A 13,189-nucleotide genomic window follows, 5' to 3' on the forward strand; every position below is an offset into this window, starting at 1 on the left:
GGGGGCTGGAGCTGGGGCCGGGGCTGGGGCCGGGCCGTCCCCGCCCGCGCTGACATCAGTTCCCGCGTCCCCCCCGCATCCCGCATCCCGCATCCCTCCCGCCGCCATGGCCGCCAGCCCGGCCTACGGCGAGGAGAAGGGCGGCTCCTCCAGCCTGGGCGAGCCCGAGTACGGCCACGACCCYGCCAGCGGCGGCATCTTCTCCTCCGACTACAAGAGGTGCGGACAATGCGGGCGCAGGGGACAAGGACGAGCGTGCCCGGGTGGCCGCCACCGCAGGCCTTGGCCGCCGTCCTCGGTACCCGAGCCGGGCTCGAGCGGCGCCCGGCGTGCGGACGGGGACGGGGACCGGGATGGGAATGGGGATGGGGATGGGGATGGGCGTGTGGATAGGGTAAGGATGAAGATGGGGACAGGGATGGGGCAGGAGATGCGGTCACGCCGCCGCCACCGTCACTGCAGGTTGCAAAGGCCGGTGAGGGTTTTGTGGGAACGCCGCGGGATTTTGGAGATGGTGCGGTTGGGGGGATGTGCCGGAACCCCCCTCGCACCCCACGCCCTCGGGCTACGGTATCCCGGGCACGGTGTTCCCATCACGGGATCTGCTGGCTCCTGTGGCTCTCTTGAGGTGACCCCGACACCACACCCCTCACCCCCCGCACCGCATCGATGTCCCCGGCGAGCGGGGAGTATTGAGAAATGTCACCCCTGAGTGAGGTGGTGGGGGTGGAGGGGGAGGGGGTGTTCTCCTGGAGTTGCAGGAATGTATCCTTGTCCCCCACTCTGATCCCCCAGCAGGAAATCACTGCCTGGCAGCGTCACTCTCTGTACCCCTGCCCTGTCAGTSACCCCCAGTCCAGCAGTGTCCCCTCATCCCTGCCCCTCTGGCAGTGCCCTCTGGTATGACAGTGTCCCTCCAGTCCTGRTTCCCTGTCAGTGTGTGTACCCCATCCTGACCTCTTGGCAGTGGCCCCAGTCTGGCAGTGTCCCCTCTCCCTGTTCTCCTTAATGCTGCAGAGAGCATTGTGAATGTGTCCCTGATCTGTGACGTGCTGGCAGCGTCCCCATCTCACTGGGTCCCCCCTTCCCTGAACCTCTGACAATGTCCCCTCTCTCTGATGTCCTGGCAGTGTACCCAGAATGACAAGGTCCGCCCAGTCCTGAGCCCCTGGGTCCCCCACTCTGGGTGTGCCCTCCATCCATGACCTGCCAGCAGTATCCCTGTCTCATAGTGTCCCCCTGCTTTCCTGACCCCTTGGCTGTGTCCCTTGTCCCTGTCTGACAGTGTCACACTCCCTACCCCTGGCTGTGTCCCCAGTGTGACCATTTCCCCCAACCCTGATCCCCTGGCTGTGTTCTCCAGTGTGGCAGCACCCTCCATCCATGACCCACTGGCAGTGTCCCCATCTCAGACTGTGTCCCTCCCMTGAGCCCCTGTCACTGTCCCCCAGTTGTCCAAGTCTCCCTCTCTCTGACCCCTCTTTGGCAGTCTCCCAGCCTGGAAGTGTTCCCCTGCTCCCAGGTGTGCCAGTGTCCCCTGACCCCCACTGGCAGTGTCCCCACTCTGGTGGCATCCCCCAGCCCTGACCCCCTGGCTGTGTCCCCCAGTCTGTCCAAGTTCCCTTAGTGATCTGCAATCAGTGTCTCCCAMTCTGGCAGTGTTACCACCTTCATGRCAGTGTCACCACCCTCATGGCAGTGTCCCTTACTGCTGACCTCCTGGCACTGTCCCCAACACCCACAGGGTCCCTATAATCTGTGTGCCGCCACACCAGGTGGGGCACCATCCCTATGAGCCATCCATGGCACAGGGAGCAAGATAAACGCACCAAGTGTGACCCCACCACCCAGGTGGGACACCCAAAGATGCTCCGTYGTGCCACCCTACTACCCAGGTGGGTGTCCCACCATGATGTGGGTGCCCTGCCCAGGACGGAGCCACTCATCACCCGTGGGAGGAGCTCTCAGCAGGGTCCCGAAGCTGCAGGTCAGATGTCACTTGGGATGTGACATGGCAAGGTGGCCTCATCCACCGGGAAGGACGTTGTGACCGAGGCTGCAACCCAACCCCACCCACAGCATCAGGTTTCAGCCGGCTGTGCTGGGCAGCAGAGCGGGGCCACAGCCCTGTCACCATCCCCAGGGCCACTATCCCTGGGCAGAGCCATGCTGTCCCTGCCGCCGGTGCAGAAGCTGCTGCGGCAGCTACCAGGGGGGCCAGCTGGCAGACCAAAAACACCGGAGGGTGGTGATGTGGCTGAGGAGGTGACAAGCCCAGTGCTGGCCCCCGAGGCCGGACAACCCGCCTGCTACAGCGCGCTGCAAGCCGATGAGCTGCGGCCACTCGCCGGCACCGAGCCCGCAGTGGACACCGGCACCGGGCCGCCGCCGCGGTAAGACTCCCCTGAGGAGCTTCCCCTGGACCCTCTGGTGACGGTGGCTCCAGCTGAGCATCATCCCATGGGTGTCACACCCAGCTGCTGCAGGGGGACACAGCCCTGCAGATGGCCCTAGTTTGGTGGGGACCAACATCCCTTAGAAAAGAGGACAGTGGTGACAACCAGCCTTACAAAAGGCTGGTGACATTTTCCCAGCCCAGGGAGGGGACCAGAGAAGGGCTTTGGATTGGGGCATGCTGGCATGTCCATGCCACTGAGGGGACAAGGGACACCCAGCCCAGCCGGGATGGAGCCGGTGATGGTCACCTGTGATTTGGGGACAATGTAGGGTGACAAACACAGCCAGGATGGGATGGGGTCCTTGTCCCAGTGCCTGGGATGGGGATGGCACTGGGTGCCAGCATCTTGCTGGTCCCTCCGGTTCCTCTTTCACCTGGCTGTAACCCAACTCCTGTCCACATAAATATTTCATGGCAAAGAGTTGGATTGCTGGCCTGATGGCAGGCTGGGACCAGAAAAAAAAAGACTTWAAACAGGTAAAAATGTGAACATGGAAACTTTATTTTCCCCCTGGTTTGGTGCAGGCATGATGACCTCAAGGAGATGCTCGACAGCAACAAGGATTCGCTCAAGCTGGAGGCCATGAAGAGGATTGTGGCGGTGGGTATTGCTGTCACTGGCCACTGCTGGTGCTGAGCTGTCGTGTTGTGCCCAGTTGTGCAGTGCCAGTTGCCCAGTGTCACATCACTCTTTACCCCCTAGATGATTGCCCGGGGTAAAAACGCCTCCGATCTCTTCCCAGCTGTGGTGAAAAATGTTGCCTGCAAGAACATCGAGGTGAGGAAGATTGCGGGTGGCACTGGTGGCATCCATGATTCTCTGGTGCTTTCCCTGTTGGGAGAGTTTTGGGCACTGGCTGGGTTTTGGGTGGCTCTGAGGTGGTACCTTCACTCTGCAGGTGAAGAAGCTGGTGTATGTCTACCTGGTGCGCTACGCGGAGGAGCAGCAGGATCTGGCCCTCCTCTCCATCTCCACCTTCCAGCGAGGACTCAAGGTGGGCTGRTTTGAGGACCCAGGGGGCTTCTAGGGGAGCACAGATCCCCCTACAGCTGCACTGCAGCCACTCGCGTGTCCCCACAGGACCCCAACCAGCTGATCCGTGCCAGTGCCCTGCGGGTCTTGTCCAGCATCCGCGTGCCCATCATCGTGCCCATCATGATGTTGGCCATCAAGGAGGCCGCCTCGGACATGTCCCCATATGTGCGCAAGACGGCCGCCCATGCCATCCCCAAGCTTTACAGGTAACAGGGTCAGTTGCTAAATTTGGGGGGTACCATAAAGGGTCTTGCCTGCTTGGTACAGGCAGGGATGGGGAGGAGTTTGGTCGAGCCTCACCCGCCCTGCTCCTCCCTCACAGCCTTGACTCAGACCAGAAGGACCAGCTCATTGAAGTGATCGAGAAGCTGCTGGCGGACAAGACCACAGTGAGCAGGGGCTGTGTCTCCCCCACCTCTAAATCTGGGAACATCACTGGCCTGGTGTCCTCATGGGGGTGGAGATATTCCCACCGGATCAGTGTCCCCTTGGGGATGCAGCCATCCCCACATGGGATGTCGTTGTCCTCACTGATCCTGCATCCATGAAGAGATACAGCTCTCTCCCAAGCCAACATCTTTGCAGGGATGTCACTGTCCCTAGCAAGACAGAATCCTCACGGGAATGCCGGTGTCCCCACAGATCCAGCAACCTTGCAGATGTTCCCACCAAATGGGTGTCCTTGTGGGGATGCAGCCATCTCTGGAGGGCTGGCATCCTTGTGGGAATGCTGATGTCCCTAACAGGCCAATATCCCCATGGAGAGTCCACCAGCTCCATTGAGCTGGCATCCCTACCAGGACGGGCTCCCGACCAAACCAGCACCCTCATGGAGATGCTACTATCCCCACCAAATCAGCACCTTGTTGATGATGCCACCGCTCCAGTGAGTCACCCCAGGCTTTCCCTCCGCAGCTGGTGGCTGGCAGCGTGGTGATGGCATTTGAGGAGGTGTGCCCAGAGCGCATCGACCTCATCCACAAGAACTACCGCAAGCTCTGCAACCTGCTCATCGACGTGGAGGAGTGGGGACAGGTGGTCATCATCAACATGCTGACCCGCTATGCCCGCACCCAGTTCCTCAGCCCCAACCAGAACGTGAGTTCAGGAGCACAGGGTCCCCCGGGAGCCTCGAGGTGTCCCGGGAGCCCCCAGGGAGGTGGGTGAAGAGGCAGTGCTATGAGGGATGCAAMGGGTCCCACCTGCCAGCAGGAGTCCTTGCTGGAAGAGAACACTGAGAAGGCTTTCTACGGCTCCGAGGAGGAGGATGCCAAGGATGCCAAGGCAGAGGCGGCCTCATTGGCCAAGCGCAAGCCCTATGTCATGGACCCCGACCACCGCCTGCTCCTGCGCAACACCAAGCCCCTGCTGCAGAGCCGCAATGCCGCGGTGAGACCCTCGCTCCCACCTGTTCGTCCCCCGAGGCCACCAGTGGTGTCCATCAGCCTGGGCTTATGATGTCCCCATGGCCAAGGACTCACTGCGGTGTTTGAGGGACACCCAGGGATGGGCATCCTCAGGGTCAGGCTATCTCCAGGTGCTGAAGGTGGGACTGGGGGACATGGCCATTCCTCAGGGCATCCACCTTRTATGTCACCCATGGCCATTCCATGCTCACCAGGTGACACTTTGGTGTGTCCCCACAGGTGGTGATGGCTGTGGCACAGCTCTACTTCCACCTGGCACCCAAGGCAGAGGTCGGAGTCATCGCCAAGGCGCTGGTACGGCTCCTGCGGAGTCACAGGTCTGTGGCACTGGGATTGTRGTGGTCTCCTAACCCTTCCACCCCAATTGGTGGGACCCGTGGGGAGCTCCAAGACCCTATRAGAGACTCCCAAAAACCCATCCCYGGAGGGACATCAGATTGGAGGTCTKCATGGCTGTCCCAGTCCAGACATGGGGTGACAGCATCTTGGTGGCACCAGCCTGGTGGTGGGTCCTCCCCTGTATTCTCAGGGACTTGCTGGAGGTGTCTGGCCCTGCCCCACTGATGGTGGTCCCCTCTTTGTCCCCACAGTGAAGTGCAGTATGTTGTGCTGCAGAACGTGGCCACCATGTCCATCAAGCGACGGGTAAGTCTCAGACTCGGTGTGGGAGGGGTTGGCCCTGTTGACTCTGGAGCGAGATGAGGATWCACCAGCAGAGTCACCAGAGCCTGGAGGTGGCCTTGGCCAAGGGGGGACAGACGTGTCACTGATGTCTGTGCATGCAGGGGATGTTTGAGCCCTATCTGAAGAGTTTCTACATCCGCTCCACAGAYCCCACACAGATCAAGATCCTCAAGGTGAGCTGGAAACACCAGGCAGAACCTGTCAGGGGTGGCTTTGGGGCTCCATGGAGCCCTTTCCTTAGATCAACTGTCCTCATGCCYTGGGGACAAGGCCCTTGTGCCCTGTCACCATGCCCCTATGCTACCCATCTCTTTCTCTTTCCCACAGCTGGAGGTCCTCACCAACCTGGCCAATGAGACCAACATCTCCACCATCCTGCGGGAGTTCCAGGTAGGCCATGGCCATACTGAGGCTGCCACCCTGGCATGGCTCTTGGTGCCAAACCACCACCATGGAGGGGACAGAGGATAGCCCCTCCAGAAGGAGTGGGCTGAGGCCATGCCAACCATTGGTGGTTCCAAAGGGCCCCAACGTGTGACCACCGCCAGGCAAGATGCCTGGCACTGGCATGTGGGTGACATGTCATGTGTGCCCTCCATGCCTGGGCAGACTTACATCCGCAGCATGGACAAGGACTTTGTGGCAGCCACCATCCAAGCCATCGGGCGCTGTGCCACCAACATTGGCAAGGTGCGGGACACCTGCCTGAATGGCCTGGTCCAGCTCCTCTCCAACCGGGATGGTGAGTGCACGTGGTGGGGGTGAAAGGGGGGCTCCATCACTCTCGGGGCAGGTCCCCACTGAGGCCGGCTCTCTGCCCACAGAGCTGGTGGTGGCTGAATCTGTGGTGGTCATCAAAAAGCTGCTGCAGATGCAGCCGGCCCAGCACAGCGAGATCATCAAGCACATGGCCAAGCTCACCGACAACATCCAGGTGGGTTGGGGCRTTGTTGACTCTCAGGAGAGGGGAAATGGCTGCAGTGCCACATGTCYGAGGGCATTTCACAGGTGCCGATGGCGCGGGCCAGCATCTTGTGGCTCATCGGCGAGTACTGTGAGCATGTGCCCAAGATCGCGCCTGATGTGCTGCGCAAGATGGCAAAGTCCTTCACCAACGAGGAGGACATTGTCAAGCTGCAGGTCATCAACCTGGCGGCTAAGCTCTACCTGACCAACTCCAAGCAGGTACCAGGGATGTGCCACTACAGTGTGCCTCAGTTTCCCTGTCAGGGAGGGAGGCTGGCCCTGAGCATGTTCTCTGGCACAGAGCAAGCTGCTGACCCAGTACGTCCTCAACTTGGCCAAGTATGACCAGAATTACGACATCCGCGACCGGGCTCGCTTCATCCGCCAGCTCATYGTGCCCACCGAGAAGAGCGGGGCCCTCAATAAGTACGCCAAGAAGCTCTTCCTGGCCCAAAAACCAGCTCCCATCTTGGAGTCCTCCTTCAAAGGTATCCATTCCTGGTCACAGGGCATGGGGCCACAGAGCCAGCTGTCACCGCAGTGCTGCGTGGCTGTCTCCGAGATGCTGCCACCTCTCACCTTGTTGCAGATCGGGACCATTTCCAACTGGGCTCCCTGTCCCATCTGCTCAATGCTAAGGCTGTGGGTTACCAGGAGCTGCCTGACTGGCCGGATGAGGCCCCTGACCCCTCTGTGAGGAATGTGGAGGTGCGTGAAGCACCCTGGTTGCATGGGGGAGGAAGGGCCAAGGTGGGGGCACTGTCTCAAGGTCTTGAAAGAGCCCCAGAAGGTGCCCAGGTGCTGCTCACCTGCCCCACATCYCCTCTAGTGTCTCACGCATCAGCTTGGGTGGGGGGACAAGGGTGGCTGTTTGGGTCCCGCAGTCACGGGTGATGGCCCTGCTCCATCAACCCTGTGCCGGCAGGTTCCTGAGTGGACCAAGTGCACCAGCCGGGAGAAGAGGAAGGAAAAGGTGGAGAAGCCTTTCTACTCTGACTCGGAGGGCGAGTCGGGGCCCACAGAGTCAGCGGACAGCGGTGAGGACCTGATGGCATGAGACACTGGGCAATGGTCACTGTGGCCATCAGGCAGATGCCACAATGGTGGGGTATTGGACCGGGGACAAGACAGTGGGGACATCCCATCATGGGGAGGACGTGGCAGGAGATGTGGAAGGATGCAGTGGTGGGAGACGCAGTGGAATGCAGTGGGACAATGCAGAGATGCAGTGGGAAGATGCAGTGGAGAGGTAGCAGCAGGTGTGGGGATGTGGTGCRATGATGGGGGAACGTGTGGAGATGCAGCAGCAGGGCTAAGCTGTGCCCCCTGCAGAGCCCGAGTCCGGCAGTGAAGAGAGTGGCAGCAGCARCAGCAGCTCCGGCAGCTCCAGCTCTGGCAGCGAGGAGGAGGAAGAGGAGGAAGAAGAGGAGGAAGGCAGTGGAGAGCAATCAGAGGACAAGGAGGAGGAGGAAGAGAAGAGGCTGAAGAGGAAGGAGAAGGAAGGTTCCCGGAAGGCYGTCTCAGGGAGCGTGGGCAGGTACCCCCTGGGATGGTGGGGGATTGCTCCCATCAAAACCCCTGCCTCAGCCCCCCTGAGCTGGGATCTCCCCACAGCCCCAGTGAGGAAGAGGGGGAGGAGGAAGGGGCAAAGAAGACCAAGAAGAAGGCCCCACAAGGGAAGAAAGGCCGTACCGAGACCTCATCAGAGGAGGCCAGCACCTCTGAGAGCAGCTCCTCTGGCTCCGACTCGGGCTCCGAGGCAGAGGCYAAGCGGAGGAAGATGGTGAGGGCTGGGATGAGCGGGTGAGGRGGGCAGCACAAGGATACCTGGACTCCCTATTGAACCCCTCCATCTCTGTCCTTTGCAGCCCCCCAGCAGCAAGGCTGGCCCCAAGGAGATTTCCCTGCTCGACCTGGATGACTGTGAGTGGCTGCCTGGAACACATGGAATGGCCGTGGTGGTGGTGCTGTGGAAATTGAGGCACAAGCACTCACTCCCACAGGTCCTTYGGGAGCTGCAGAGTTGGGACAAGGGCAGGTGTGGTGAGGGGTCCTTGTCCCCAGAGGATAGCTGTGCCTCTGGGACTGTCCCTATGTGGCTGTGCCTGTGGGCTTGTGACAACAAGATTGTGTCTACATCCATGGAACCATGCCACCAGGGCTGTCCCCATGTCATTGTCCCCATGGAGCTGTGCCACTGGGCCTGTCTCCTTGTGGCTGTGCCCCAGGGCTGTCCCCATGCCATTGTCCCCATGGAGCTGAGCAGTTAGAACTGTCCCTGTGTGGGTGTCCCCATGGGGCTATCCTACCAGGCTCTCCCCACATGGGTGTCCCCATGGGGCTGTGAGTTCTGTTAACCCTTTCCTCACCCCTCTCCACCCTGCAGTCACTGCCCCTCCTCCCCAGCCCATCTCCTCCAGCAGTATCGTCTCCACCAGCCTGGTGACAGACCTGGAGGGCCTCACTCTCACCGACACCTCCCTGACACCCACCGTAAGTGTCGCCCACGCCATTCCTGGGGGGGTCCCAGGTCTCCCGCCACCCATGGGGGGCTCCCAGGCCCCCTGCCACCTGCAGGGGCYGCAGGGAGCACTCAGCAGTCTGCTTTCCCTTGGTGCAGCTGCTGAGCCCGGCGTTTGGTGCGGTGAAGACCTACGAGCTGCTGCACCGCATGGCAGGCGAGGGGCTGGCGGTTGAGTACTGCTTCAGCCGCCGGCCCTTCCCGGGGGACCCCCACATGGTGGCTGTCCAGATCCAGATCTCCAACAACACCGACACTGAAGTGAAGAACCTGCGGGTCAGTGAGCCCAAGCCGCTCACTGGCATGCGGATCCAGGAATTCCCTGAGATCGGTACGGAAGGCACGGCATGGCCGTGACGCTCCGGGAGAATGGGGACAGGGCTTGGCTGGTGGAGGGCATGTGGGATGTACTGGCAGCCCTGTGGTTCCAGAGCGCCTGGCACCGGGGGACACAGCCAGCGTGGTGATGGGCATCGACTTCTGTGACTCCACCCAGGCAGCAAACTTCCAGCTGTGGTGAGCATCTGGTGCTGGGCAGGGCAGGATGGCTGTCCCCAGGGATCAGGGCATCAGGTGCTCCAAAGATGGGGAAAGTGCGACAGGTACCAACATCCCTTCAAGTAGCAGGGGACAAGGGTAAGCAGAAACAGGGCATGGGGTATCCCAGGGGATGGAGGACAGCAGGACAGGCATCAAGGTCCTTCCAGGGTGTTATGATCCAATTATTAAAGGTTCTTAGAAATACCTCTGCCCGAATTAAGGTGCAAACAAGACTATATGCTAGTCAACAATACTGGTTTTGTTTGATAGCAAATGTGAGAGAGAAAGGAGAGAGAGAGAGGAGAGAGAGAGAGAAAGGAGAAGTAGGAAAAGGGGTGGGGGGACAAGGAGTGACAGGGACAGAATAAAAGAATATCACCGCTTTTTGGATCCCACTGGCGTTTCAATGGTCCTCTGCAGCTTATCTTCATGGTGGTGAGGGTCCCCCAAAAGCACAGAATGCCCTGGGTTAATACCGCTAGCAATGTCTAGGCATGCCCTGCCATGCCCCCCAGGGTGGCGGGGGAACAATGGACAGGACAGTCTCTTGCCGCGGACTCTGGATCGGTTGCATCCTGTGGTGCAAAGACYCAGCCTGGGGGGATTTTTGATGGATTATGACACCCCCTCAAGTGCCTGTCCGGTGGAGGCAGCCTGTGGGGTTGGGGGGGATTCCACAGCGAGGCCAGTCTGAGACTTCTCTCCCTGCCCCCTGTCTTGGGGAAAGGGGGAGAAAAGTRTGTGGAGACCTGGCTTTGTGGCCTTCCCCACCCCAMATCTGGCCAGAGAGGAATCTCTGCTGCTTTTGTGTGGTTGCATTCTTTTCCTTCATCCGGAGATGACTGAATAACAGGTTTYCTGGCAGTCCTCAAAGTCCCAACCAGGTATCCTCAGGGAAGCTTCTTTATACAGTTTTTTGAACAAAGCTTTATATCAATGTTTGAGGCATGAATTATTTCAGTCTCAGACACAGGGAAGAGGGGACACTGGGATAGGCATGGGGTAGTTGGGAGACAGCAGAAAATGCACAGGGCCCTCTGCAGGGGACAAGGAGGCAGCAGCTCCAGGTCGAGCCCGACAGGTTTCCCCCATTCCTAAACCCTTTTGTGCCACAGTTTCCCCCTCGACACCCGTGGTCAGGGCAGGGATGGGAAACAGGATGTGGCGAGGGGACACATTCTGAGCATGTGCTCCTCTCACCTGCCTGTCTCCCCAGCACCCACACGCGCCAGTTCTACGTCTCCATCCAGCCGCCCGTGGGGGAGCTCATGGCCCCTGTCTTCATGAGTGAGAATGAGTTCAAGAAGGAGCAGGGTGAGTGGGGTCAGGGATGGGGACAGGGTGCTGCACGGGCAGCCAGCACCGATACTCACCCCCAATTTTGTCCCCTCTGCCGCCCTCGCTGTGGCCCTAGAGCACCTGGCACGGCCGGGTGAGGGTAAGTGGCCACTCGGCCAGCCCCTAGATTAGCTCTGCTCCCCTAGATTAGCTCTGCTCCCCTCATCTCTTCCTGCACTCCCAGCCTGCGGGTTGGGGTGAACACCCTGCTGGTAGGGTGGCCTCATTGGGTCCCCACAAAGCATGAAGGGCTCGTGCCACCTCTGGCACTCCCAGGACTGTATCCGGTGAGTGATGCCCTGTGTCTTCATGCTCCTGGATCAGCACATCCCCATGCTGTTCTGTGGGGACTATGCTGAGTGGAGGGTGCTGGTTGCCCTGCAGCACCCAGCCCCATTGCTGCCACTGTCCAGAGTAGCTGATCTCCAGGTACTTCCCTCCAGGAAGGGACATAGGGATGAGCCCAGGAAGGCTTATAAAGGATTTTCCCAAATCCAGTGAATCCTGAAACAAGAGTAAGCAGGGCAGCCTGCTCAGGATGTTATGGGGCACCCCGATGCAGGGAGCTGGAGGGGCTTGCTTTGGGGATGTCCAAGCGGGCCCAGCAGGGGCCGGAGTGGGGCTCAGGAGGGGCAGTGYGGCCAGAGACGGGTAGGTGTCTCTGTTACCTGCTCCAGGGAAGCTGATGGGCATGAGTGAGATCACAGAGAAGCTGATGCTGCCYGAAAAATGCCGGAGTGACCACGCCATTGTCCAGCAAGTGACTTCGGCTGCCAATGTGGGCCGYGTGCCCTGCGGTGCCAGCAACGAGTACAGGTAGCTGGACCCCCACACCTGGATCAGACAAGCACTGTCATCTCTCTGTTCCCACGTGAATCACAGTGGGGACACTCAGGGCTTTCTTTAGGACAAGGAGCCTGCATGAACCCAAATGTGACAGTGGTYGTGGGTGGGAGGTGCCTGCTTGTCCCCACCAGAGCATCCCATGGGACCAGAGGATGACAAGGGAACAGCTTGCCCTGAAGCCCTGTGTTCATCACCCAACAGGTTCGCGGCCAAGACGGTGACAAGTGGGAGCCTGGTGCTTATCACCCTGGAGCGGCGGGAGGGCTCTGCGGCCCAGCTGACCATCAACAGCGAGAAGATGGTCATTGGCACCATGCTGGTGAAGGACATCATCCAGGCCCTGGCGCAGTGACAGCTGGGCCCTGCCTCACCCACAGCCCTGCTCTCCYACTCCCTGTGCCCCACGCCGCTCCCCGAAACGCCCCCTGCCACTGTTTCTGCCCGGTTATTCCCTGCCCCAATTCCAAAAGGGGTGGCAGGCAGCAACAGCTGGGCCAGCTTTGCTGCTGGGTGGAAGGAGTGGGATGGGGCAGATGGGATGCAGGGAGATGTCCTACTAGGAAGGGCAGCAGTGGTTCCAGCCCCCATGGAGCACCTTGTGCCCCCAGTCTCTCACTATCGTCTCCCATTGTAACCCTTATTTATTATGTCCAGGATCTCCCAATAAAGCTCTTCTCCAACCTTCTCCCTTTCCTTCCTCTGCTCTGTGTGTACATCAGCCCCAGATTCACCCCCTGCCAGGCTCTGCCAGCCTCCCCAGGGCAGCCACAGGGGACCAGCCATCCCTYAGGCAACTGGAAACATGCAGAGTTTCCCAGGGGTGGGCAGCTGCTGGCTCCTGGAGAAAACCTGACACATGGTGTCGGGGTGAACTCAGCATRGACACGAGGTGCTCGGTAGGACCAGGGATCTGCGGAGTGCTGGGAGGGTTCCAGATATTTATTCAAGGCAGAATCGCTCATGCTTCAACCGCAGAAATACCTGCTACGTCAGGACTGGGTCTGTTCTGCAGTGTCACTGGAGGGATTCCTGAGGCCAGCTCTGGGAGGCTTTTCATCTCCAACCCGAGATTAAAAAAAAAAAAAACAGAAGGAAATCTGACTATTAAGATCTCCCAGCACAGGCTGGGTGGGATTTCAGAGAGTGAAATCTGTCCATGCAAAGATGCAGCCCAGCACAGAGCCAGGCCCAGCGCTAGAGGCAGAGGATGAGCAAAGGACGTGCAGGAAGGTCTGAACCCCAAAATGCCTCTGGTGACACAAAAAGGGTGAGGCGCTTTCTGCTTTTTCTGGGTAAGAGATGGGAAAAGCATCTTTACGCATTCTAATGGAGAAGGAAACCCTGGCTGGAGCAGCAGCACCAGCCACTGAGTG

The 13,189-nt window shown here is 59.8% G+C and overlaps 1 protein-coding gene across 1 annotated transcript; it reads left to right on the forward strand.

The window, feature by feature from the left end:
* The first annotated feature begins 78 nt into the window (after positions 1–78).
* On the forward strand, positions 79–12,501 carry AP3B2 (adaptor related protein complex 3 subunit beta 2). Its single transcript, XM_057378725.1, has 27 exons — positions 79–219; positions 2,984–3,059; positions 3,162–3,236; positions 3,358–3,453; positions 3,540–3,700; positions 3,817–3,883; positions 4,410–4,592; positions 4,707–4,883; positions 5,141–5,238; positions 5,512–5,566; positions 5,707–5,778; positions 5,933–5,995; positions 6,215–6,347; positions 6,430–6,539; positions 6,614–6,790; positions 6,873–7,059; positions 7,161–7,279; positions 7,497–7,608; positions 7,904–8,108; positions 8,186–8,354; positions 8,440–8,494; positions 8,958–9,064; positions 9,192–9,423; positions 9,524–9,608; positions 10,849–10,946; positions 11,648–11,786; positions 12,018–12,501. Exons 1-27 carry the CDS (start codon positions 107–109, stop codon positions 12,166–12,168), a joined length of 3,315 nt encoding a protein of 1,104 aa, XP_057234708.1. The 5' UTR covers positions 79–106; the 3' UTR covers positions 12,169–12,501.
* The last annotated feature ends 688 nt before the right edge of the window (positions 12,502–13,189 follow it).

The sequence above is a fragment of the Malurus melanocephalus genome, unplaced genomic scaffold (assembly GCF_030028575.1).
Source record: "Malurus melanocephalus ecotype Western Australia unplaced genomic scaffold, MMel_1.1 scaffold_372, whole genome shotgun sequence".
Classification (NCBI taxonomy): Eukaryota; Metazoa; Chordata; class Aves; order Passeriformes; family Maluridae; genus Malurus; species Malurus melanocephalus.